Here is a 27,759-nt window from a genome sequence, read left to right on the forward strand (position 1 = left end):
CCTTGTTTTGCTGCATTTCATTGGATTCTGTTGGGGCAGAACCTATACTGTATGTGTTCTCACTGACTGGATGTGGTTGGGGTGGAGCCTGTAGGGGCTCTGTCTTCAATTGCAGCAAGGAGAATTGCTGTATTCACGTTTGATTTTCTTTGTTTAGAACGATGTTTATTTCTTTTACATGGAATCAGTGATCACATTTCTAAGTGATCACAGCCTCTCTCACAAACACTAAGAGAGCAGGAGCCAGGTGGGGCAGATGGGGGTGCACTCATGATTTTGAATCAAGGCCTTTTTCCATCTTAACGCTGTCAGTTTTGAGGGCATTAAGGAGAGCAGAGTTGGGTTTATGAAAACACGATGGTTAAATACAGCTGCATTGCTATGCATTACTACAGGCCCCTCCAACTTAAATTACAGAGAGAGATTGAAAAAAGTAGAAAAGAGTGCAATGGTAACGTCCACTTGGCACACAAAGAGTCTATGCCTCAGAAAACCCAGCATTCCCCCTCCTGCCTTCTCCTCATCCATGTCATTACATCCCAACACTTTGGCACAAGGCAGACATTCACACATTCATATATCTGACATCACACCAGTGCTCAGCGTACAGTACGGTACAGTAAACACGAGCCCGTACGCGTTCTCTGAGGTGTGTGCACATTTTCACGTCCGTTTCGTAAATCTCAACCTGTCTATACATTAGTGTGTAAGAATAAATCCATAGTTCACCATCAAATCCATGAGCACTGACACTTTATAACATGAGGTCCATGGAAAGCATCACCAAATCATCTGTAGAGTCAATTGCCTGCAAAGCGTGTATCTTATCTGCTTACGTTAGTCATTCTGCATTGAAACGCAAGGCTAAATTTAATTCCACTCCATATGCAAAAAGGTCCCCTTGAAAGAAACTGAAAGAGAGCTTTTAGACTCGTCTCTTCACTGAAAAAAGACCATAAAGTGTCGGTTCAAGACATGCCTCAAGTTAAATGCTACTTTTAAAGTATCCTGTGTCCTCAAACTCATAAAGTGAACATAGCTGGGAACCCTCTTCATAACTCATTTTGTCTGTAACTCCAAAGTCATTTTACCACCAACTCAAAATCAATCACTGCTGAAGAGTATGTTAATTAATTAATGTCCCTTACTTTACTAGTAGGATATGTTCTGTAAAAATCTTCCATATCGTTATAGTTAGAAATATTTTATAGAAACTTTGATCTACATTAAGGTGAATTTTTAAAAAATGAAAAATAAATATGTTGTCTTCACAAACACTATTCAGTGGTGTAAACGTGCAGTGGTTCTTTCTTGTTATTGATCACCAACAATGAGGAACGCCAGACACAAGTTGCAAACGCTGTAGAAGTGAAGGGAATTAAGGCGGTCCCACATTCCTATCCCGCTTTCCTCCTCATAACTGCCATCTACTGATTGGGCACGTAAACCCTGTTGGTGTAAGCCACACCACAAACAGGAGTTTTGGAAAATGTATCGAAACGATAAAATTCAGTTGCAAATAAACCAGAATATGTTTAACTTGACTGTTTATAACACATAGACCCAGTGTACTTATTAATACACTGAACTTTTTCACAAATAAAAATGCATTTCCCTTCAGTTCTCTTGGGAGGACACCAGTACAAAAAAATAAAAAAAGTACCGAGTAAATTAACTAGTACAAAAAACCTTCATCAGCTTAAGAGCCAAGACTGGTGAGAACAGAGGTGGCTCCCGAAGGACATGATATCACTGGTGGTTTCAGTGTTTATTAAAAGAAGTAACTGTACATTATACGTGAAAAAAAGAATCTTGTGCCTCTCCACTGCTCACGCTGGAGCGGGCCGATAAAAAGAAAAATTCCCATGAGGCTTTTCACCCTTCGCCGTTGCTGCAGGCCTCTAACTAATGGATTCCAAATTGCCATCTGAAAGGGGAAAAAAACTCCCTTGGTGGCACCTAGTGGCCTCTGCTGGCTGCCCGGTTGTTCACTTAGTCTTTGAATAAAGTGGGCTACCTGTTTAAAATTAATACGGTTTATTTTAAGGTATGGCTTCGTCGACATTTTTCCTCAGAAATGTACCCGTTTATTTCTTTTCAAATTTTCTTGGAGAGGATTTTTTTCTTGATAAAAACAACTGCTGTGAAGTTCAGAGATACAGCTGTGCTCTGCAACTTAGCTTTGGAACACCAGCACCCCCCACCCCCTACCCCTTACCCCCCCACCCCCTTACACAGCCAACAGTGAGGCCTTCCAACTCTGTGATGTCATCCACAAAACCCTCCTCTGCGTGTGATGTCACAGTCGATTGCAAATGAGGAGTCGTGGTAACCAGGACTAGAGGGGCGTGTTGGCCACGTGGGGCTCCAGTAGCTCAGCCTGAGGTGGGGGGGACTTCCGCTGGACCACATGGCCCTTTCGCCCATTGAGGATGACCATGGCCGCCTCCTCCACGGCTGCTGGGTCGAGACACAGCGCTTCGGCCATTTCCATCCGGGTAACGGTCACAAAGCGAGCATCCTGTGCCAAATCCTGGAGACCCTGTTGCACTAGGACCTGAAGTGGAGAAGGAAGGGTTCAGTCAATGAAGCTGCCAGACTTCGACCAGCTCAGCTGCGTGAGAGGACACTGCACAGAGGATTCACTGCAAAACGCCCAGTGCGAAGTGTCCGGAGCATGATGGCAAGTCTGATTTTTAATATCCATTAACCACAGATGGTCCTTGATATGCAGAGCCCCAGTGTTTGCTCTTTCACAGAAAAATTGCTCCTTATTTGCTATAAACCCGTTTATGTAGTGTAATAGGTTGTTAGACCGCAGAGGGATAAATTTTGTCTTGAAAACCAAAAGCTGAAAAAAACCCAGAGTCCAAAAAACTTCAGATTTAAATCACCTTCTCTGACTCCCACCACTGAGACACAAAGCACAATGCTTAAAGTAACACACACACACACACACACACACACACACACACACACTATCTAAACCACTTGTCCCATATAGGGTCGCAGGGAACCAGAGCCTGACCCAGCCCAGCAATACAGGGTGTAAGGCTGGGTGGCAGCAGGGAGGACACACACCCAGGATGGGACGCCAGTCCAGCACAAGGCACCCCAAGCGGGACTCGAACCCCAGACCCACCGGAGAGCAGGACCCAGTCCAACCCACTGCACCCCCCATTGCTTAAGGTAACAGTACACCCTAAATAGCAAATGTTTCCAAAAATTGCCAAAACCGGCCCATTAAATGTACTGTCTATACCATCAGGTTGTGAGTCATAGGATAAAGTCAGGACCTGTTGGAAACAGAAATATAGATTGAGAAATGCATTAAAAATAGGTTCTTTACCCACCCTCTTATGTTCCATAACATGTTCATTCCAGTAGATTCAGTAACACTGTAACATGCCGTAGTTCTGTGGCATCACTTGCGGGTGCTGTTCCCAAAACCCCACCGTGGTTTCTCGGCACTCACCTCCCGGATGAGCTGGTCTGCTGCTCCAGTGGGGCCCTGTCCCATGGAGTACTGGAAGTTACCCAGGCTAAACCTGAAAGGAAACTGCAAGGGGAAGGGCCACCATTCAACACCCAGATGCTTCGACAAAATGAACGTCCATTCCGAGACCTGAAGTCTTTGTAGGTCCCACCTGAGTGATATCCGTCCTAACTGTGATCTCTGAGAAGGGCCCATCTTGACTCTTCTTCAGGGGTGTGTTCTCCTTGTGGAGGACCAAAGATTTTCCTCCAAAGGGACACAAGCACACACAGAAGTTCACTCTAGTAGCATCATATTCATGGTTTTATTTGCTGGCAGTTTATTCAACCCCTTTTATACAAGATGACTTACAACACATTGTTTGTACAGAAAATTCACCTTCCATTTAACTGACACCTTTCTCCAAAGCTACTTACAATGTTAAGCTTCTTTACAATTGTTTACCCATTTATACAGCTGGCTAATTTCACCAGAGCAGTTGAGGGTATCTTGCAGAAGGGTATTACAACTACAGGTGAGAGTTGAACCTGTAACCTTTGGTTCTAAAGGCAGCAGCTCTAACTACGGTGCTATCAGCTGTCCCTTATCCTCTTTGCCATGTTTTACTAGTTTACACAGCAAGGTAATTTCACTGCACCAATTCAGGGTAACTACTTTGATCAAGGGTACCAAAGCAGGAATGGGGATTCAACCTCATGTTCTTCAAATGGGAGATAACAGCTCCAACTAATCTGCCATCTGCTGGCCCTCATATCTGCTCACTACCAAACACGCAACGTAGAGAAACTGCGCTGGTGTAATTTTCTGCTTGTGTACAAACCTGTTGAACATGGTTGTATGTCTTCTCTGAACTGGCTGCTGGTCTCTCCAGAAGTCTCTCTACGGGTCATGCTTTGGTCTCCTGTCTGCTGTTCATACATGAACCTGCAAGAGTGCATCTTTATTCTAAGCCTTATGCTACACAGCCTTAATAAGTAACAATACTTCTGTGGACACATTGAAAAGCTGACCTACAGGGTCTGGTTAGAACCTTCTCCAGCCATGTTTACAAAGGTTTACATGTAAGGTGAACTTAGCCCCTTGGCCTCACCTTTCACTGGCATTGTTATTGGTGTTGGTGTTTGTCGGCACCATGGGAAAAAACTCTGTGTTGGGCAGGAAGACCGAGTCCGGCGGAGATTCCACATCCTCGGGCCGGCTCTCGGTGAACTGCAGGGGGCGCTGACTGGTGACCTGCGTTGGGAGAGGGCTGCTTGGTTCAGTGCGGAAGGTGTCTATTTGATCCCCAAAGAGGCCGCCTGTCCGCTGTAGGGCAAAGATGAAGAGACATGACATGGTTTGCCACTGTTCCTTCCCGGTTGAACTTACCCTACTTCTCTCATACTTCCTCCTGCTATTCCTTATTTAACATCCTTCTATCTTGGGTCTCTATTCATGGTGTAGTTATCCTTCTTTCTCTTCCTGTCTCAATGTACCATGTTGTTATTCTCTTCCTTCTCAGGATTTTCACCTACCCTGTAGATGCCCTCCTCTCCTCCCTCCATGCCTTGATCCAGCTCTTCCTCCACCATCAGGTCTCCAGAGATGGCCCTATGGAGCTCTGGTGCTGCCTCTTCTTCAATGCTGCGCAGACCTGCCTATGATTGGGGATGTAGATTATAGAGCAGAAGGAAAGATTGAAATGAAGAAAATGGAGTATGTAGGGTGGGAGGACTACGAGTAGTTCACAGAAGAGTTCACAATGCTGGGTAGTAACACTAGGTGAGCACAAGGTGTGAAAGGATAAACTTGCAAGGTTGGACCATACCTGGATCTCCTCAGCCCGTTTCCTGGTGGGTCGATACCCATAGTACTCCTCCTGCCTCTTCATGAACTTTCGGAAATGCTCCTGGATGATGAAGGTGGCATAGAACTTGCCTATGGTCACTTCGTCATCTAAACAGCATCACAAAGTAAAGTGTGAGACTCTCCTGCAACCGCCATTGCATCCAAAGTCTTCTTCCTACATTCAGTAACTGCAGCAGTTGATGATCTGTCACATATTTGCCTTCCAAGAGTACAAGACCAATTGACACAGTTATCCACTGGCTTTGAAGCATATTTCAGGATCTGTTTTTGGTCATCAAAGAAAAGAGACCTGGCCATCTCACCTCCAATAGGGGGAATGACCTGGTCCAGCAGCTTCATACTTGTCCGTTTCCAGATCTTCTTGATGATGGCTCGCAGTTCCTCATTGGCCTGCTCAAAGTTACCTGTCGCAGACAACGGAGAAGTGTTTAGAGAAGTGCTGAGCAGGTGGTGAACCCAGACACTTGACATCACTTCCAATTGACCCAAAGCCACATACAGTCACATAAAGCTGGATTTCCATGGAAACAATCCAGATTTAGTAACCTCATCGTTCATCCCTTGTACCTTGATGCATTTTGGTCATGGAGGACTTCATACTTCAGTTTCCTAAACCGCACCTTCTACTTTAAAATACACTGCACTGCATTTAACAAGGCAACCATGCAGTAACTGCTAAATGCTAACTGCTGCATGACACTCTGCCATCAGAATGGGCTTCTCTGGTCCTCAGACATCATTACATTGTTGTTGATACGAGAAGTACAACAGTTGTTTTCTGTTCATATAAACGGTGTGTAATAATTTGCTTTACAAAATGTTAAACCAATCAGCCCACACTTCCACAGTTTCCAGGGATACTAACCAACCATCCCTCAGTTTTTTAGGAAATGATCGATTAGCCCTCATTTTTCTAATGAGAAGCCCTCAGCTTCAGGGGTATCTGTTCAATCATCCCTCCATTTTGGGGGAACTAATCAATCAGTCCTCAGCTTCTTGGGATGACTGACCAATCAGCCATCAGCTGTGAGGAAACCAACCACAAAGTCAATCCTCAATGTCGCCTGCAAACAGAAAGTACACTTGAACTCGATTCCCGTACCCCTGTCACCAGTACAACGTGAACTGAGCCAATTGGTATGTTGTCAAATAAATGTGAATCATAAAGAAGGAAGAAAATGAAATGCACTCTGCCAAGTTGCAACAGCTGCAAATGAATGGCAGAACCTGCCTACCTTCAGTCTTGATCTTCAGATCTGTTCTGACCAGGGCAAACAGGGTGGCATTAAAGGTCACTGTTCCATCGCTGTTCATTGGCATGTTCATCGAGATGAGGCGCTGAGGTAGAGGCATGGACATTTGTAGTATTTTTGTGGACTGTATTTAATATTTGTGCTGGAGCATCATTAGTCTCCAAAGATATGGAAGGATAGATGATCATTACTTTTATCATTAACCTTTGTTTAGCTCTTACCTCTGTAAAAAAAAAAAAATGCAATTTACAATGCTATTCACACATTTATAGAGCCGCTTATTCTTCCCGCGTAAATTCAAGGTAAGTACCTTCATCAAGGGCTCTACAGCAGTAGCTGGGTTTCAAACCTGGGACCTTCAGACTGCAAGACAACAATCCTAAATACTACAGCACCTGCTACCGCTTCATGGGAGAATATTGACCATATACACTTGGAGTTCCTGTCACTGCAACTGGTGTGTGCTGATCACTCAAATGTGATAGAAGACATTTATGTAAATGATCCACTGAAGGATTGTCGATGGTTTGTGTTGTTGACAGCAAACCTACGCTGCTTGGCTTGTCCTCCATCTGCCTCCAACTCACCTTGCATGCTGAACGGTGAGGGCAGAACTTTCCAAAGCCCAGAGGTGGCTGGATTCTCCGCAGCAGAGTCACCACATCTAGATGCTTGATGCGCCCCCTGCAGGACAGGAGGACAAGCAGTCATAAGTTGCAGCGTTACTGCAGTGTTACTTCTGCCCAGTGGTACTCAGTGCTGTTGTAACACCATCAGCATGATGGACTGATGTGTGTCGCAGAGGGAGAAATGTAGCCTGTGGACTTACGTGGCTTCAGGGTCGTACTCTGCCCAGATTTTCTTAAACTCATCTAGGTGATGTGGACCAAGGATTGACCAATCACGGGTCAGATAGTCAAAATTGTCCATGATAACTGCTACAAACAGGTTAATGATCTGGGGGAAAAAATAAATATATTTCTCTAAACTGGATCAAGATAAATTGTTGTTCCATCTTTAGTGTACTTGCTGTTAAGAGACATTTTATTAGGGACCTGGTCTCCAAAAAGATTAATTTGGGAGACTGAATTAAAAACACAGAGATCATCATATTCTGAGACTGCTGAGGTGTGCAGACCTACCAGGAAAGCGCAGAGCATGTAGAAGCTCAGGAAGTAGAAGACAGCAAAGTTGGAACCACATGTATACTCCTCGCCCTCACCGAACTTCGAATTTGGGTCGCACTTCTTCCCATACATAGAGGCCAGCATGACTTCCTGCCATGCCTCCCCTGTGGCAACCCTGTGGATTCGAGAGACACCACTGGTGGCTTGGTCTGGCGCTATTTTTCATCGATCATCGAGCCTACGCTTTCGGCACCCATCTTTGAAAGAGTTTGGGTCCAAAAACAACCTTTAATGATAAACTCCGAAAGCTTGTTCATGACCCATCAGTGATGCTCTCCGGGTTATCTACAGTTCTCTTTGAAGCACAATCCACCAGCCAGGGCTCACCGGAACAGTATGAGGACAGCCTGTGGGAATGTTTGGAAGTTGTTGTTGCGGTTGATCTGTGTGCCGTCTTCTAGGGCAATCTTGCCAAATACCTGAAAGACAGGTGAGAACAGGTGAGCTCCCAGGGCAGAGCTAGGGCGAAATGTGGGTAAGCATCACACACCGAGGTGGACCGCTTGCCTGCATCCCAATGACAGCGTAGATGAAGAAGAGCATGATGATGAGGAGTGCCACATACGGGAAGGCCTGTGGGACAAATATGGGGGTTATCCAGCATTATCTGGACGTTCCACTGTTTCTGTCTCTAAATCCTCTTTCTCAAAACCCTCAGTTTTCCAGAACCCCATCATGCCCAGCACTACTTCCCAGGAACCTCATACTCCTACCACCTCTCACAACAGCATCTCCTTCATGGGAAAATTCCACATTGCAAATGATTTTGCCTTCATTCACTTCATTACATGTATAATATACTTCAACTGCAGCATAATTCCATAGTGAGTAACTGGTTAAATAATATAACTGGGAAAATGCAACCAATTCCTGTGACCTCTGCCTGACCTGGAAGGACTTGATGAAGGTCCACAGCAGATTGCGAATACCCTCTGATCGGTTAAGCAGCTTCACCAGACGCATCACACGGAACAGTCGGAAGAAGGTGATGGACACACTCAAGTTCTCTGCATCCTTGGAAGAGGAACAAAACCAACCGATGAGCACACAGAGCAATGTGTAATGGCAACCTGTCAATTATTCTACAAACTGCCCCAAGATGCAGGGGTTAGGAATGCAATGAAGGCACTTTTACATTAAAAAAATGGCCATTTTCACTGATGCTTTTATATAGTGTAAAGGCCAATAATAATAATAATAATAATAAAAAAGAACTTACTGCTATAGCTTGCATGGGATTTTGCTCCTAAAAATAAAAAACATTAATATTTAGAACACTTTTATCTCAGAAGCTGATTTTCTGTATGCTAGCTGTCTTTTATTTCTGAAAGGCAGTGCAGTGATTGTAAAACCAGAAGAATCTATGAAAGTCTCCATAAGAAATATGTATCATGCTTAGAACAAGTTGCAAGTTTTCCATGATGGAGAAACAACCCCTTTCTGATCTCCTTCTTAGATGAAAATTCCCCCTAGAAGAAAGCCTCACTCCTAAATTTTTTCTTAAGTTCTGAATTATCCACTTCTTCCTGGAGATAAAGTCATCAATAAACTATTTCAGATAAATCAATGACTTTAACACCAAAGCAAAACATACCATGACTCAACACCAAGACCTCCTTCCAGCCAGAGCAAACTGTGTGAGACACTGCTTGGACATTAGCTCAGTACACATTGTGTAGTGTGCATTTCAAATGATCATGTTAGTCATGAAATCAACAGAGGTCAGATGAAAACTCAGCCACCAGCCCAACACAAGGTCCGAATCAGAACAGTTAAAGAGCAGGGCTGATCCTGACTCTTGGTTCTAAAGGGAAGCCATGCAGTAGGAGGTGACCCTGGCTCATGATCTAAATTACATCAGCCACACAGCTTAAAATAATCCTGATATGGAGTCAAAATAGAAGTGGCCATACAACACAGTACAAGGTAGGTGCACAGTCATGAGAGTGATCACACTATCAAAAGGAGACCAGTCACACACAGGTTCCATTCAATGCAAACGGATAGTTACATCGCAGCCATGGAGGCAGTAGAGTCCACCACTAGCAGTGAGGGCATTCTGGGGGAAACAGAGGAGAGAGGAGAGAGAGAGCTTGAGAACGAACCAGGAAGCAGAGGGAGAAGAAGAGTTTACCAGGTGATTGAATTAGTGTTTGACTTGTTATACTAGTACAGCCAAATAACTGAGAGAAGGATGAAAGTAGATCGGACACTCACATCAACCTCGCTGAGGATGACATCCACAATGCTCCCGACTACAATGAGGAAGTCAAACACATTCCAGGGATCTCCAAAGTAGCCCTGTGTGGGACATTTGGCAATTTGTGAGCTGTGGTTATAGTAGCTGCATCATGGGAAATGGTATAGGTAAGTCTCAGAATAAAGAAGTCACCTTAGCTTTGAAGGCCATAAGCTTGAGGATCATTTCCACAGTGAAGAGCACGGTGAAGACCACGTTCAGTGTGTTTGAGAGTTTTGTGATGTGTTCCGACTGGTTACAGTGCTAATCACAGTGAGAGATGGAAGAGAAAACACACATCCTTCAGAGGAGATCTCTGTGAATGGATTTCTTGAGAGATAAGCAACTGAATGTTGACCTGGAGCAAACATTATCTCAGTATTAACTCAGCGTAATGTCACTGAGGTTAAAGTGAGGGTTTCCAAGCAGGAACTGCAGATGGACCTATGTGAACCTTACCTGCATTCCCAAACACAGTGTGTTGAGCATGATGAGCAGGAACATGAGGTATTCAAAATAGCAGGATGTGACCACGTACCACACCTGGTATTGGTATGGGTTTTTGGGGATGTAGCACCGCAGTGGCCGAGCTTTCAGGGCATACTGAACACATTGGCGCTGATGGACCAGACAAAGACACATGGGTCATTGAGTTAAAAGTTTAGAAAGTAATGTGGACTGAAACCTGAACCAAAGTGTAATATTTAATTCCTTCTGCAAAATCCTGTTTTTCAGTTTTTCCTAGTTTGTCTGGAAAGAAAAGGTGAGCTACTTGGTTTGCTTGAGCAGATACAAGTAGGTTATTAACTTGTCTGAGGAAAAGGTTATGGGTTCCTGACCTGTGTTGGTATTTGGGTTAGTTACCTGGTTCTTGTTGAGCTCACAGTCCTTGTATTCCTGTTCTCCTTGCTCCTGGAAGGTGACGATAACAAAGCCTACAAAGATGTTCATCATGAAGAAGGCAATGAGGATGATGTAAATAATGAAGAAGACAGAGATTTCCACACGGTTATTGAAGATCGGGCCCATGTTGGGAGCATCTGAGTCGATGGCCTTGTACAGCAGCCTAGGGGTGACAGAGGTCAAATTTCAGGTCACATTAACATCATGGTGGGACCAGGTTTGAGATGAGGACCCCAGACCATCACCTCTATAGGTAGGATGAGTTCATTGCTGTGCTCCACTAAAAAAACTATCTCTAGTCTTCTTGAATGGAATTTGTAAAGGCCCTAGTTGAGTTATATATTGAAACAAGACACTCGAGAATCTCAAAAGGCCATCTAAATTCTGATCACATCTCCTTGGCATTATTTCGTGGAGCCATGGTTGGAAAATGACTGGAGGGACTTACTTGGGCCAGCCCTCAAATGTGGAAACCGTGAAGAGGGCCAACATGGCATTGGGGACATTGTCAAAATTAAAGTCGTTGTTGACCCACTGCCGATGCTGCACTTCCACAGGATGCAATGTGTTCTCCTTATAAGCGATGAAGGTTCCTCTAAAAGTGAGGGAGACAAATGTAGGCTCATCTAGCGAACTGGGCACTGGTGTTTTATCAGTGCTTATTGTCAATTACTTTTCCATTTACATTTTACATTTATTTATTTAGCAGACGCTTTTCTATAATGGGACTTCATACTGATACTATAGTGTTATCAGCCCACACACCTTATTCACCAAGGTATTAAATAATTAGATCTTAAATGAAATTAAGTGATACTGGATTGTAAAATAAAAATATATACTACAGGCACTCTTCCTTACTGGCAGTCTGCTGCAGCTGTTTTCGTGGGGTCTGTGCACATGTGGAATGTGCCCTTCAAAAGCAGGTAAAGAAAACATTTAAATGTATTAATTAGCTTCAGAGTACATTAATAATACACTGATTGCTCCGCATAACTGGGACTGAACATGTGTTTGGAATTCTTTGACTTTCTAACTCCAATGTCACTTTTATGAAGTCACAATCTATACACTAGGTAGGTTCTGTAAACACTTCAGTTATCTCAGGCATAAGCGTAAAAATACTTTTAAAATTATTACACACACACACACACACACACACACACACACACACACACACACACACACACACACACATTTTCAGAACCGCTTGTCCCTTACGGGGTCACGGGGAACCGGAGCCTACCCGGCAACACAGGGCATAAGGCCGGAGGGGGAAGGGGACGCACCCAGGACGGGACGCCAGTCCGTCACAAGGCACCCCAAGCGGGACTCGAACCCCAGACCCACCGGAGAGTAGGACTGCGGTCCAACCCACTGCGCCACCGCACCCCCTCTTAAAATTATTACTTAATTTTTTAAGTATTGCTAAAAAAATTAACTAAATTAAACTGACTAAAACCACATAAATATGACTATAATTTTCCTTACCCCCACTTTCACTGAATCTGGTTTTCAGCCCAAGCTCCAGAAGACTGGAAAGACTGTGATGCACATGGCTGTGCTGAGCTCACCTTAAAGAGCTGGACTCCAATGCAAGCGAACATAAAGTCCAGCAGTAGGGTGACCAGAATGATGTTGCCGATGGTCTTGATTGCCACGAACACACATTGGACCACATGCTGCAGGACAGGGCAAGACGCAGACATAGTTAACGCAGTCACCCAACCCTTAGCATCAGCAACAGCCTGGGAACACTATGTGATGCTGGTTTACTCCATGCTGAAAAGTTAGACTGTATCAGTGCTGTAGCGGTTAAGGAACAAACATTTTCTTCTAGGTTCAAATCCACGACGTGTGGTACGGACCTGAAGTGCTTGTTACCACAGAGACTGTCAGTGTCTTAACATTAGACGTAGAGAGGTAGAGTGTGTGTGCTGAACGTGAAGTGTGTGTTCGAGAGAGCAGTTAGCCCACCTTCAGCCCCTTAGCACGATTGATCGCTCGGAGAGGTCTCAGCACTCTCAGCACCCTGAGAATCTTCACTACTGAAATGGCACTAGATCTGCACAGGACAGATCGTAACATCAAAGGTCACACTATCATCCCAGGACTTTCTCAAAGTCTTACATGGTGTTGTCCACATGGTCGCGTTTTCACATGGTCAATAAGTGAAGCTGCTTAAGAAATGCAAAAAAAATCCAATTCTGCTCATTCTTAATTTAACGGTGAGCTACCAGTGAGGCAGCTGAGTCACTCACTCCATTCCCATGGAAAGCAGAGACACGCCGACCACAAGCAGGTCCAGGATGTTGAACGAGTTGCGGCAGAAGGATCCCTTGTGCAGGATGGCACCATATGTGATCATCTGCAGTCGTAGCAGACAACTGCTCAATATGACTCGATATGGAGGATCAACAGTGACACAGAGGTCACAAAACTGGGCACAGACTGAGCAATAGAACTTTCCAGAAGGTTGAGCAAGGAACTTAAGCTCTCTGTTACCTTGAGTACAATTTCAATGGTGAACACAGATGTGAACACAATATCCGCATAAGCCAAGATCTGGAAGAAGATACAGAAGGCAGTTAGATGAGAACAATGGAAGTGATATCCGCAGTACAGCTCCACCCAACATAAATATACCTCTTAATATACTTATCTAACATGGCAAACCATAACAATTTATATACTATATATAACAGTTTTTCTATAATTTGCACTCGGCCATTTCTGTTGGCAGCTTCATGCTACAAGGTTACATGACAACCAGTGTATTAACTGGTAGGTCAGGTGAGCGCGACCTCGTTCCTGAAGGACTTCGGATCAATGGGGTCCTCAGCTGCCAGGGAGATGCTGCTGAGCAGGATGAAGAGGAGGATGAAGTTGGTGAAGGTGGTGGCGTTGACAATCCGGTGACACAGTTTGCGGAGCCTGAAGTGGCACAGAAGACAGAGGCAACTGATTCAAAACCCATGAACACGAATGGCTATGCATGGTTACATCATATCACATGTAGCCAGAACCATGCAGCACGTGATGGACAGAGCTCACTTGTTCTGCGGTCCAAAGATGAAGAAGGCGCTGGCCTCTGGCATGGGTACTGCCTTCTCCTTTAGCTGCAGATCTGCCATGGGACGGGGCCTTGGACTCAGTGGGATCTCAGGCTCCTCCTCCTCATCATCACCTAGAAAACAGGTTGTAAGGAGACAGTTTTGGGAATGTGTACGTGAGTTTCATAGCTAGTGTCACATGGCAAGTATTTTTACATTTTTATACTTTGTGTTTTCTACAGAGGTTTGTAAAGTTGTACGCACATTTATTCATGTTTATTGCACAGAAATCTTCAAAATGTATGTCATGTGATGTTGTGGAGTATGCGTTGCAATGGCGCCATATTTGAACCCTGCTACTCCTACTGTAGCGCTCCCCAGAGCAATGCTGTTTCTCTTTACACGTGATGTCTCTTGTGCTTTGATGCATGATGACTACTCTTAGTAGTGTTCTTTGATGTATGAGGTCACAAAAAGTCACATGACATTGTTTGTTCCCTATAAATGTGCATGTTTTCCAAATGCTGCAAAAAGCTTTGGGATGAAAGGCATCCATGTCGTAATACATCTATAAGTGTGAGCGCAGTCTTATGTATGTTTCATAAGGGTGTCTACAAACTCATAGTGTAGTAACCATGTCAAGAGCCTGGAGCAGTAGACTGAAAGCTAGGGAACTAGATGCGTTGTGGATGACCGCACTACTCACACAGAGGTCACCTAGTTTACCTGGGAAATCTGCAGGCGGAAAAGGATCCTTGACTTCATTGACGTTAGATTCGAACTCGTCCACTTTGAGCTGAGAAAAACACAAAACAAACGAAATATAACAAGTGTATCTGTGACAAGAAAGTGCGGCTATGAATGAAGAGGATGTAAGCCAACCTTGGCTGTGGTGGGCATGCCCTCCGCCTTAGCCCTCTGCTCTGCCAGCTTTTTGGCCAGCAGCGCCCTCTCCTCCTCAGACTTGTCTGGCACATTGGCCCTGCAGCAGAGGAAATGCTACTGTTGTCATTTTAGTGATGACTAACAGGTATGTCATCAATGATCTGGCCAGGGATACGATCCATGACACCTGGTAGCCTGCTGGCCACCGGCTCTGCTCACCTCAGCATCTTCTTGCGCTTCTTCTCCTCAGCCTTCTCCTTCTGGGCTGAAGTCAGGCTCTCTGCCTCTGCCAGGTTGTCCACGGCAATGGCCAGGAACACATTCAGGAGGATGACTGGGAAAGGGCTGTCAAGGGAACTGCTGGCACAGAGGTCCTGAGTGCACACTGATGGTGCTCAGTTGTTCAGCGTTTGTGAGAATCGGGGTGTATGTACAGACACAGGACTGTCAACGCACAGCTTGTCCGTTTGATACCACCTCTATATTTGTTGCGAACAGAGGAGCAAAATGGAGAACCTACACACTTCTGATTCTGAGCCCCTTGTGAGTGGCACCACCAAGTAGTCAGAGTCAGAGAAGCACAGTGCTCTTGCTGGGGACTAGGGAGTGATCACCTCCTGTAGGTACGTACCTACACAGCAGCTGCAGGTCTGTCAGCAAATAGCTGCAATGCAGAGTTACTCACAAATGAGCTCATCGGTTTCCTTGAAGTGGATTTATGATGTTAGAACGTTCCAAAAATGCAGAGAAACCAGGTGATCTATGATTTCTTGCACCTTGGTGCCACAGAAAGGAGAGAAAGGATGATGGATCCTGACAGAGAAATTCTCACTGTCATCCCACCACAAACACTCTGACACTGGAAGGACATTAGAGTTAGAACTAGCATTAGTGTTATCAGTACTGCTAAAGCAGACGGCCGAAGAGCGAGACAGCGGTGCTCCTAGGTTCACCCACGAGGGATACAGTTACCGCAGACATAGAGGATGATGAAATATATGCTGACCAGGATCCCAGGGAAAACAGGACCTCCATGGGCCATGATACCATTATACATTACAGAATCCCAATCCTCGCCGGTAAGGATCTGCACAGTGAGAGGGAGAGAAACCGTGTTAAACCCTGGCCTGACATGGCACCGTCATATCAGATTTATAGTGGATGGACACTCTGACCATTTCATATTACGTTCCAATCCCTTAACCGATGCCCTCTAATCAACGGAAGCAAGACGTCTGGTAACAAGCACATATGGCACAAGACGCCACTGTTTTCAAGCACTGTTAACCATTAGGTCACTACAAACCATTATCAACATTTAGATGTTTTCAAAATCTTCAGCTGAACTGAAAGGTCAGAGGTCAGGTAACGCTATCCTGTGTCTAGTGCGCTTTTTCCCCCACATACATCCCAGAGCCACTTACCTGAAAGACAGTGATGAGTGCCTGGGGGAAATTGTCAAAGTTGCTACGCTGCACCTGATCGGGGAAGTTGAACTTGCCCCCAAACACCTGCATGCCCAGCAGGGAGAAGATGACGATGAAGAGGAAGACCAGCAGCAGCAATGAGGCGATGGAGCGCACCGAGTTGAGCAGAGAGGCCACCAAGTTGCTCAAGGACTTCCAGTACCTGGGGGAGCAGAAGCATGGGTGGCTAGGAAGCTGAGCTGAAGGTCACAACAGAAAGTGCTTTATGGGTAGTAATTTGGAATATGAAGCAACTGGAGTCCAGCCCGAGGGGACAAAACATCTTGTCCAACCAAGATGGCTTGCCACCTCCTCCAGGACTCCAGCTGCACTTGAGCAGCATCGGAAAAATCTGTTCTCATTTACATGTCCCCCCCCCCCCCCCCCGTTTGCCAACCATACACCTGCTCTTCAGTCTCCTACAATGGAGCTAAACGTGAAGTCCATCTTCACAGCATGCTTCCTCCAAGTCCTTCGAACCTTGAGAAGTTGCCAGTGATTCACAAAGCTTACTTAGTGATCTTGAAGAGGCGAAGCAGGCGAATGCAACGTAGCACAGAAATCCCGAGTGGTGTCATGACGTCCATCCTCACGAGCACCAGTTCCAGGATGCCGATGGTCACCACAAAGCAGTCAAAGCGGTTGAACAGGGACATGAAGTAGGAGGGAAGGCCAAGAGCATACATCTTGATGAACATCTCTATCGCAAACAGTGAGAGCAGCACCTTGTTGGCAGTCTCTGCAAACCAAGAGCAAGAAACGGAGGAGCAAAGGCTGAAACGGCAGCAGCAGCACAAGGGGTCAACAGTAGCGAAAGTGAATGCAATAAGTAGACAGGCAGAATAAGATCAAATGATCAAGAAGGTTGCAAAGTTTCTGTGAAGTTTTTTGTGAATGAGTTTCTCAGACCTTGCACTTCAGTGAGCGTTTCTGACTGGTTGTGGTGCTCTGTGGCAATGGCCAAAGTGTTGAGGAACACCAGCAGGATCACCAGCCAGTAGAAGGTGTCCGACTTGACCCAGGCGCGACACTTCCGCCGAAAGAATCGGTTCCAACGGCGCCACTGGCGGCTAATTAAGGAGAGAGAAAAAATACTTCATCAGACATCCATCTGTGTTAAATGTTCCTTTCCTTGTGAGTTCAAGCTTTTCTCCAAGCTACTCTTCATGTGATATACTCACAAGTAGTAAACAATGCGGTTCGTGCCTTCCATTTCATAGAAGCTCTCAGTTTCTGAGCCACCCTCCTCTAGTGGCAGGAGTCCTGTCAAAATTACAGTAAAGTTTGCCTTCGTTTTTTGGTCAAAAACTTTTATTGGACCCTTGAACCGAAGCTCACATTGCATAGTGTTATTTAGGCTTGAGTAAAGAAATGAGAACCTCTAGGGTGGACAAAGGTGAAGAGGGACCCTACACTCAGCCAGACAAGTGCAGAGCAAATGAGATGTTACCAAGTGTGTCGGTTTAACCCCTGGAAAAAAACAGCAAACGAAGGCACCTTTACGCTCTTGGTCGTTGTCCATGATCTCAGCATGGGTGATCCAGTCCATGTAGCCCTTGAGGTCCTCGTCCAGCTGCTGCCGCTCGCGTAGCTTCTGAAACTCGCCGCGTGACTTGGCCTTCTCTCGCTCCTTCGTGAACTCTCTTTGTAAGGAGCAACAAATGTATTACATATACAAACATGCATTAGTACATATAATAAATTATGTGTACAATGTTTTAATGTGCTTCTGCATGGAGCAGATATATGTATGAGGAAAGGGGCAGTGAAAAATCATTACAGGGGGTTGCGGAATGGCCTCTAATTTCCAGAGCTTAAAACTTATTGTTAAATTAAAGATACTTCTACATGTGCTTATTTCAATTCAATTCAATAAAATGCCAGTTAGGACTGAATAATTAAAAACTTGAATAAAGCAAAAATCAGCACACTTGTGACAAGGGAGTACCGTGGTCAACAATCGCTTTTCGAATCCCTTGTTTCTCTAACTGTAGTTACTGGTTAAAGCCGAAAACCCCAAAATGTAAATTCCAGTTTTCGAAACTATAGTCCAAGACCAAAACTGCTGGACTGCGCAGCCCACGGATCAGGCATCGGCGATTAAATGATTAAAGGTCCCCAGATTTCTCCCAAGATTACAAGATTAACAGCACGTGGAAGAGTAACTGACCCGCAGAGCACACCAAGAACAAGGTTGAGGATGAAGAAGGACCCCAGTAGGATCAGTGTGGTGAAGTACAACCAGGGCCACTCATTACCTATGGCATCGTTCACCTGCAGAACATGGGTTAATCACTGGCAAGACACAATTAGAGATAAAGAAAATACAGACGGAATAGTCGCTGGTAGGACATGGTCAGGGTTAGTCAACATATGGGAATGGTTAGAGAAGGAGAGAGACAGAATGGTCACTCTAAAGGCATGGTCAGAAAAAAGAGAGAGGGGGGTTACTTGTCTGTAGGGCATGGTCAGCCAAAGAGAAGAATTATTCACCATAAGGGCATAGCCAGGCAAGGAGAGAAAGGAATTAGTCACTAGTAGGATCTGACCCAAGAAAGAGAGGGTTTATTCATCATATGAGCATAGCCAGGGATTGAGAGGGGGGTTAGTCACCTTTGGAGAATGGCCCCTGAAAGAAAGTGAGTGGTTAGTCATCTGTAAGGAATGCCAGAGATGGAAAGAGAGGGGTTAGTCACCTGCAGAGCATACCCTTGAATCAGAGACTGCATGCCAGCTGCAGAGCACAGCCACAGGCGGAGTGGGGGAGTTGCCTATTTTATGGGCTGTGACCCCCCCCACTTGGTGACAGGTGACAGGTGTATCGGCACAATCACTGGGCAAGTGAATAGTTACCCAGTAGAGCACTTCTGTCCAGCCCTCCATGCTAATGCACTGGAACACTGTGAGCATGGCGAAGCCCAGGTTGTCGAAGTGAGTGATGCCGTGGTTGGGCCCGGGCCACCCGGGGTGGCACTCCGAGCCATTGATGGTGCAGCGGCGCCCATGACCCGCCTGGGCACAGGGAGAGGCCTTTTCATTTTCCGCTGTGGCGATGATGTCTGCAAGGAAGGACGTAGGGCAGCTGGGTTCAGCTACATGGGCCATCACTGTGTTTGGATGTTTCAAAAGTAGAGTTCTGTCTGATAAAGGTGCGCACTTGGTATATGATACCTGAATTTGGATTTGATAATGATACGTCATTCAGCATAGACCCCATAGCCACACCAACCTGTGCCTATATAGTAGCAGGTCTTATGCATCTTGCATTTGAAGAGCTCGAGGCCCACAATGGCATAGATAGTGACCATGAAAAACACTAGCAGGGCGACGTGCATCAGTGGGAGCATGGACATGAGGATGGAGCTCATCACCACCTGCAGGCCTGCGGACAAGAGGGCAAAAGGTTCTTATATTCTGCCTTCGGTGTCTTCAAATTCTGTGAACTGACATAAAAATCCCAGTTCACTTCATCCAAACACAATCAATGGCAGAAAGATTCAGTCAAGAAAGCTAAGGTGATATAAATGCAGGTTTGAGATTCTAAAGAGCACTTAACGCTCTTGGGTGAACTTGTTCTGGGAATTTCTCTAAACACGTTTAGACTTTCAACACAGAGGTTGTTCCGTGGTTGCACAGGGTTTGAGAATTGCTCTTGATGGACTGGACAACCCTACAATGCAGGGACGGGGTGAAAGTCGGCAGCGTGGCACACACTAGAGCGATGCTTACTGGGGACCCCAGAGACTAGGCGCAGCGGTCGCAGGACTCGGAAGGCTCTCAAGGCCTTCATGTCGAAGCCACCACCCTTCTCTGTTGGGGTCCCAGCTATTCTGTTGATGGTGTCCAAGCTAAACGTGAAAAGCCTGGAGGGACAAAGTGGACAAGCAAAATGACATCAGCACACTGAACACTCCCACCAGGAGGACCAAAGCTTTGCAGAACTCAAACCCAACTGTGCTAAGACAGCATCACCAAGACGTTGCTAATTACCCCAAGAGAGATGAATGAATGACATCAGATTTCAGAGACATTGTGCAATCTAAGAACTTTTACATTTACTGAAATAAAAACACGAGGGAAAGAAAAGGTCTATCTCACATTTATAACATGAACAATTAGTCATCTCAACACAGTTCAGATGTGTTATATTGCAAAATACTACATTTTATAATATATTCCAAATACTTGAAGATGACTTGCTTTAGCCTTACAAAAAATAACATGTTTCCACACAAAAGACAATATAAATGATTATATTGAATACTAACTTATAAAGTGAAACATCTTCAACAGACCAACTCAGATTGCAAATATATGCTCCAGACTTTTGCTCTACAGATGAGGTCATCTTACCCCATGAACACGATGACAAAGTCCAGTATGTTCCAGCAGTTTCGTAAATAAGCACCTTCATGGAACAGGAAGCCATAGGCTACGATCTTGAGGAAGCATTCTAGCGTGAAGATGATCAAGAAGATGGATTCGAGACTCTCCTGTGGAGCACAGAGGAGCATTACATTGTGGTTCTGCGCTTTGATTCTCGACATTATGATATTGAGCCTTAAACCTGGTTCTGGAAAGGGTCCCAGTGATGTGGGAAGCATTTTGCATGGTTCCAGTTCCAAACAAAGGGTGATCATGAGCTTCTCGTGACTGTCGGCTTGTAGCTCTAACTTCACACGTCACGCTGACCTTCGAAGAGCTGCTCTCCACACAACTCTAACCTCTAGTCAAGACCGAAATGGACCAACTCCAGTTTGCCTACCAAGACCACACTGGAGTGGATGCTGCTGAAACTATCGAGTCATGCCCTGGTTCAGCAGAGGAGTGCCTTCAACAATCAACTTGTCCAGTTGCGCTGTTCCAGGACGCTACCTGAGATCATTCCTACCAACAGCCATTAGGCTCAGAGTATCTCATACTGCAGTCGATGTGAAAGATCAGTGAGCACTTCTGGATTTCTTGGAGGATGTTAGAGCGACAATCTGGATTCCTTCACGACGTGCTGTCGGAGAGAACATCGGCTCCAACAGCCATTGAGTCCACAGCTAGAGAACAAGCTCATATGAACTGCACAAAAGATTTTTCACAACAAACAAGGAGTGGCCTAGTACTGGACCCTCCTGTGCCATCCTGCCCCAAGGGGTGTGACAAGGGGCTGAGTGACTGCACATGACCACGAGGTGGCATCATTCTTCCGGTTGGACAGTGGGAAAAGGTTCTGAAGGATCCCACGCACAGCCAGCCTTGCACTGAGAGTCAGAAAGGGGATGAGGGGTGGGAGAAACAAGTGGGGTCTGGATGCGCACCTAATTACTCAGCAAACAGTAAATGTCTCACCCTTTAACTGTGGGCTAAGGCCTCCTACCATTCTCCATGCCCTCATGCCTTGGAGGGAAGCACCCTTGGAGACCAGTTTGCTGTACAGAACAGGGTACCAGAACAGCAATCTGCAGTTACGGGAAGAAAATGAAAGCTATTTCGCAATAAACAAAGATGTGTTTTCATCACACTCTACAATCGGCTCCCTCCACAAACGTGTTTACAGATTCATTCAGCTCATGCTTTTCTTTAAAGCAGCATATAATCAGATACTTCCCGTCTGGACTACTGCAGCTCTTTCCTGTGTGGCCTTTCTGCTACTGCCATCAAACCTCTGCAGCTTCTACAGAATGCTGCTGCACGAGTTGTGTTTGATTTGCCAAAGTGTTCCCATGTATCTCCTCTTCTCATTTCTCTGCACTGGCTTCCTATAGCTGCCCGAATCAAATTCAAAACCCTCATTACTGTGTACAACTGCATCAATAGAACCGCTCCCAACTATTTACAAGACTTCATCAATCAGTACACCCCAGCCAGGCCCCTTCGCTCGTCTACTTCTGCTCGCTTGGTGGTTCCGCGCACGAAAGGTAAAGCTTGGAGGTTCTCGGTTCTGGCTCCATTGTGGTGGAATGACCTTCCCCTGTCACTCAGAACTGTGCGTGTGTGTGTGTGTGTGTGTGTGTGTGCACCGAGTCTGTCTCTGTTGCTCTGACTCTCTTGTGTACTGTTCTGTTTTGAACCGAGAAATAAAAAAAGACTGAGATGAAGATCATTCGGGGTGGGGGTTCAGTATATTCCTTTAAGTCTTTATCACTTTTCAAAATTTTATTATAGTAACGTTTTAGTCTGTGGGATTCAAATGAACCCTCGGTCATTTATAATAGTCACCTTCCGTGACAAACCGGTCATAGAGGCCTTACATAGACATAATGGAGCAACTTCTACCCTTTGAAATCATGGAAAGCAAATGAGATGTGACTGATGAACAACAATCCTGCAGGAGGTGTGGGGTATCTTTAGACCCTGCGCTGACGCTGCACTCCTTGCCTTCCCGCTGCCTCCTCGCTGCCCCAAGGAGCCGATTCGGGCTCTCTCTAAATATAAACTATCAACATGTGGGTCGAAGGAGCTTGAGGCCAGACACCTGCTTTCCTTTCAGCGCCAGCAGGCTGCTGCCTCCAGGTCCCGACACGCTGCGCCTTTCGGTGGGACGCTGGGCAATGACCTTGAACCCTAGAGTGACCAAAACAGCAAACATGCGGGACGTCTGCATGTGGACAGGACTGCATCTGAGTACCTTCACGGAAACACAGAGGAGTGCGAAAGTGTCGAACTGTAAATCAGGCCCCCAGCGGTGACTAAACGTAAGCAACAATGAGAATGAGTGTAACGGTGTGAAGGGTGGTGCATCTCACCAGGTTACTGCAAATGTAACATCGCATTATTTGATTCGTCCCACCTGTGAGCTGAAGGTGAGTGCGAGCGTAACATTTCTAGGGAGCTCGATTGTAAAAAAGGTTCTCGGTTCACCTCTCGCCAGGTGATGTGCTCTAACACCCTTAAGAGATGGATGACACCTCCATCGGTGTGCTTCAGTGAATATGAGCCCAGTGTGACACCAAACACTTGTCATGTTGTGTGGATTTACACTGGTGAACCTACGCTGCTAATCAGCAAGTGTCCCACAGATCTGCACAGCAGGTACTACACAGAATACTGCGTGTTTACTCCTGCTCTTAGGGCCACAGATCCAGCTCATGAACTGATACTGTCATCTGAGCTCAGCACCGAGGTCCAACATTCCCGAAGACATCACAGCACGTAATACGGTGGTCTTCGAAGCAGAGGAGAGATGTGAAGGTGCCCTCGTGTTATGCCGTTGATCCGTAACACCCACCTTAAATTAGTGTGGGAACTAAAGAGCGAAAGAGGAAAAAGTGTACGAACAATATTGAAAGGTGAAGGTGGGTTAAACCCCGGGCGTCTGCGCATACACGGCACGGCCAAACGAGGTGGGTGATGTGGATAATATCAGGTTCGTGTTCAATGAGGCAGGTAATATCGATGTGGTCTGTGCTAAATGAGATGACCGATGCTCATGTGGTCCATGATAAGTGAAGATGAGTGACGGGGGTCTGCGGCCGGCCGCAGCTCGCTGAGATCGCTCACCAGTTGGGAGTTCCTGCTGTTGGAGTCCTCCTCAGGCATGGGCAGGAAGACCGCGAGCGCCACGCAGTTGGCGAAGATGGTCAACAGGATGATGATCTCAAAGGGCCTGAGGACGGAGCTCAGGAAAACAGCGGGGGAGCGGAAACACGTGGAGTGGGGCGGTGAAGAGCCGGAGCGGGAGCACCGTGGGTTATGCTCCGTGAGCAAAAAAATCGGACTGGATGGGTCCGTGCCATGGAACCAAAAGTGTCCTTTCCCCATTACGTAGACTGACAGCGAGGATATTCTTCACCTTTAGCCAATGATTTTCTCCAGCGCAGCCTCCAATAGCGCCTTGCTCAAGGGTACCACAGCTGGAGGCGGGATTGAAACCTGTCAAGGCAGCAGCTCTACTCATTGCACTACCAGCCATCCCAACTGCTACTTAGACACATCTGTAAAAAAAACACTGTATTCATAATATTTTTTTAATGTGATTCTAATATTGCATGGTTTTAAGGCTCATTTTGCAATATGTTTATTTGGGGCTTCCTGTGATTGTCGGTTTAAGGCTGAACGCCAGGTTCGACCCCCTCTCAGGCTGTGTGGAGTTTGTGTTCTCTCCGCGTCTGTGTGGGTTTCCACCGGGTGCTCTGGTTTCCTCCCACAGTCCAAAGACATGCTGTTCAGGTTCCCCTATAGTGTATGAGTGATGGAGAGAGTGTGTGTGTGTTCCACTGATGTATGGATGAGTGACCCATTGTAAGTAGTGTGTATACCAGTGTAAATCACTGCGGTGAATAAGGTGTGTGGGCTAGTAATACTACATAGTATCCATTGTAAGTCGCTTTGGAGAAAAGTGTCTGATAAATAAATACATGTAAACGTAAGGCGAGTGACGTTCAGTTACAATCAGCTCATTCTGCAAGTTTCTTGGTCCCGCGTTGCTTTTCATGTGAAGTGTTTCCATGTTCCTTTCTCTCTGGGTTCGAAGCCCACTAAACCACGAACAGGCGCTGTGCCCAAGATGAAGCCCAGGAGGAGACCTGCAGCGCTGGTAACTCGATCGCTCACGCAGTCCGTCAGTGTGACTCGGGCACCGGGGCCCGGCCGGCACGGCACGGCAGGGCACGGCACGCACCTCCCACGCGCTGCAGGGGGCGCTACAGTGGAATTCCCCTGCCAGCTCAGCTCAGCTCGGCGTCTCATTTTTAGGCAGTGATGCCGCAGAACAGCTGCAGGCCCTCGGAATCCAGTCCATCTACTTAAACGGGTTTATTTACTTAACAGAAAATGTGTTTTGATTCAGGTTTTCCACACATTAATAACAAAAGTCTAATTTTGCTCTCGCTCTCTCTCTTTCCCTCTCTCTCAACCCCATGCACTTAAAGATGGCTTTTTAAGGCTTTAAAAATATTCTAAATAAAGAGAGTTCCTTTGAGTGCTCGGGTCTCTTTTTGGTTCATAAACAGCTCTTAAACAATGTTCAAAATATTAAAGAGCAGGTTTTGGGAACAGAATATGCTGCTTTTTCCTTTATTCATTTAGCTCATTTCCCCAAGGCGACTATTTACAGTTATTTAAGTACCTTGCTAAAGGGTACGATGGCAGGAATACACATCTGAACCAAGGAGATGCTGTAACATCTACATCTCCTGCTCTCTCCTTCACACACCACAGACACAGGAGGTAGAGGAGGATGTTTCAAATGTGACACAAGTGTGTGAGAAATGTGTTCACTGCCCCGCAGAGAAAGTGTGTCACATAGGAAAGCCTCTTCAGCTTTGCTCAAGTCCACTGTGCAAAAAGCATCTTGAGAAACCATGAGGGCCACCAGGATCTGGCTTCCAGCAGCGATTGAGGAGAGATGCCTTCTTCGTTCGGCCCACAGGTCACCTCATCTCATCGCAGGTACGTCCAGCCGGTCTGTCCACACCAGACTGGGGCGCAGGGCCATGGGACGCAAAAGGCTTTCTCAAGGCCGCCCTGAAGACTGCCTACTGTGCAGGAGTATTTATGGTCCCCACGCTCCGTAACGAAAATGGAACGCAGGCGGGCCGGCCACATATCGCTGGGTTTAAAGGCTTCCCCTCTCGCTCTTCCACCAGTGCCCTCAAATAGCGTGCCTTTAGCCTGCACATCAGCAGCCAGACGGCGAAAAGACCGGCGCTCGCTGTGTCCACAGTCGACTTGTCCTCAGCAGGCCCATCAGGTCCTTTGACATAACTTGAGGACTCTAAAAGTGACTGTTGTGGAATACAGCCCTTAACAGGTGCTCACTTACACTGCTTCCATTTATAGTTTCCGTGTCACACTGCTTCTCAGTCCCATTTGCATCTTCCCGCCTGTGCGTGTGCATGTGTCCGATCCTCTTTCCTGCTCTACACCGACATAAAACATGCGTTTGACCCACACAGAGGCCATTTCTAGCATACTTCTTCGAGGTTGTAACAACTTCGGGACAAACATCTCCTAAAATCACTGTAATTCACTCATAAAGCACAACAGCGTCTGATTAAATTTGAAAGGGTCCCGGAACTGACCATTTTCCTTAATGTATGTATAGCGTGGTGTGTAGATGGCTTTTCTCCAGACTCCATGTAAGCTCCTTCAGTGTGTTTGTGTGTGTGTGTGTGTGTGTGTGTGTGTGTGTGTGTGTGTGTGTGTGTGTGTGCGCTGACAACTTGGTGCATACTGGCTTCCCCGCTCGCTCCTCAGTGCTCACTACTCAGGCTGCTTTTCTTTTTCATATATGTAGCTTCCAGCCTCCTGGTCTTGTGGAACGAATAATAGTGGGCTGAACCTGCATGTGTGCGCAGTGGTTAGAGCTGCTACCTTTGTATCTAAAGGTTGCAGGTTTGAGTCTCGCCTCCAGCTGCACTACCGTCGAGTAAGGCACTTACCCTGAATTACTCCAGTAAAAAAAATTACCCAGCTGTATAAATGGGTAAATAACAGTAAAGCAGCTTCACACCGTAAGTTGTTTCTGCACAGTATTCATTCGGCTACATGAATGAAAGGTGTGTGAGTGCGCACGAGTGGCTGCAAAGGATACTTCCATTCCACGATGTTGATGCAGGTCCTGCGGAAGCGGTTCCTTAGCGTGAAGACGAAGAGGGAGCGGGCGGGCCGGGGGTTCCCACCTGTGGCTTGCAGCTTCTTCAGCTTCTCCCGCTGCTTCCTCTTCAGCTCCTCCTCGTCCATGATGAAGGACGTGAGGGCCACCTCGTTGGCGCCCTCCATGTTGACCAACGTGCTCTGGAATCGATGGGATAAAGGAGTTCCGTCTCCTGCTCTAGTCCAGGGCTCCTGGGGCTTGTCTCCGGGGTGCCGTCGCACTCCCCCTTCTTCCCTCTTCCCTTCCTTCCTTTTCCTCGCTCCAGGGCAGAGAGGCCACCTCTCTTCTAGGCTGGCTCTACGGAAGGGAGCTGCCCCAGGCGAGGAGAAAAGTGCCGCAGCTCCTGAGCAGGAGGAGCAGTTGGCTTGAGCGAGTTTTAAATATAGACAGCGCAACTGTCCTTCCTTGGGGATGAGTCGGGGGGGTTCGGGGCTGGGTGGGGCCGAAGCACAGTGGAAAGAGGGACTGTGGGGCTGTTGGGGGAGAAGAAGGTCAAGGAGGTCTTGACCTCACAGGAACAGGAGCGGCACTACACAGAGACGGCTTATAGCTGTCATGGCCCGGTCAGTTAGGGGTGGCCCACCACAAACGCTCTTTGGCACGCGGCGGGGGGTGGATGAGGGTCCCGAGGAGAGACCAGTGGTGTCCCGGGTCCCGGCCAGCAGAGGCGTCTTGCTTTTTCTTCAGTGACACTACACAGACAGCAAGGAAGGTTTACAAAACACGCAGGAGGGGCGGGTGGTGCCTGGGGCCGCCAGTTTTGGGATAAACCAGGCATGTGCTTTAATGACTCTCCGATAAATTAAGGGGGCTGGAACCCGTGGCGTGTGCCGAGGAACAA

At 46.5% G+C, this 27,759-nt stretch overlaps 1 protein-coding gene across 1 annotated transcript; it reads right to left on the reverse strand.

Annotated features, from left to right (window-relative positions):
* Positions 1-1,862: 1,862 nt before the first annotated feature.
* On the reverse strand, positions 1,863-27,276 carry LOC108931184 (dihydropyridine-sensitive L-type skeletal muscle calcium channel subunit alpha-1-like). The gene is made up of 45 exons (XM_018746818.2): positions 26,856-27,276; positions 23,822-23,927; positions 20,684-20,823; positions 20,060-20,193; positions 19,560-19,712; positions 19,184-19,389; positions 18,501-18,604; positions 17,828-17,973; positions 17,512-17,593; positions 17,240-17,400; positions 16,844-17,069; positions 16,289-16,493; positions 15,831-15,951; positions 15,084-15,198; positions 14,862-14,961; positions 14,706-14,775; positions 13,981-14,113; positions 13,731-13,860; positions 13,432-13,491; positions 13,188-13,294; positions 12,904-12,991; positions 12,501-12,608; positions 11,788-11,840; positions 11,375-11,521; positions 10,888-11,089; positions 10,483-10,641; positions 10,177-10,287; positions 10,002-10,085; positions 9,796-9,843; positions 9,004-9,030; positions 8,673-8,798; positions 8,292-8,357; positions 8,112-8,203; positions 7,740-7,899; positions 7,427-7,554; positions 7,185-7,281; positions 6,580-6,682; positions 5,647-5,748; positions 5,304-5,431; positions 5,011-5,133; positions 4,587-4,801; positions 4,317-4,420; positions 3,648-3,742; positions 3,476-3,559; positions 1,863-2,557 (listed from the first exon to the last, which is right to left on the reverse strand). Exons 1-45 carry the CDS (start codon positions 27,041-27,043, stop codon positions 2,339-2,341), a joined length of 5,556 nt encoding a protein of 1,851 aa, XP_018602334.1. The 5' UTR covers positions 27,044-27,276; the 3' UTR covers positions 1,863-2,338.
* Between the last annotated feature and the right edge of the window lie 483 nt (positions 27,277-27,759).

The sequence above is a fragment of the Scleropages formosus genome, chromosome 2, assembly GCF_900964775.1.
Source record: "Scleropages formosus chromosome 2, fSclFor1.1, whole genome shotgun sequence".
In the NCBI taxonomy this organism is placed as follows: Eukaryota; Metazoa; Chordata; class Actinopteri; order Osteoglossiformes; family Osteoglossidae; genus Scleropages; species Scleropages formosus.

Excerpts from the sequence above, each read along its gene's own strand:
- LOC108931184 (XM_018746818.2), bottom strand. The coding sequence starts at position 27,043 with ATGGAGGGCGCCAACGAGGTGGCCCTCACGTCCTTCATCATGGACGAG. Across the intron at positions 12,609-12,903 it reads ATCGTGCTAAGGGGCTGAAG|CATGTGGTCCAATGTGTGTT; the intron begins GTGGGCTAACTG and ends CCTGTCCTGCAG. Across the intron at positions 7,555-7,739 it reads ACATGCTCTGCGCTTTCCTG|ATCATTAACCTGTTTGTAGC; the intron begins GTAGGTCTGCAC and ends TTTTTCCCCCAG.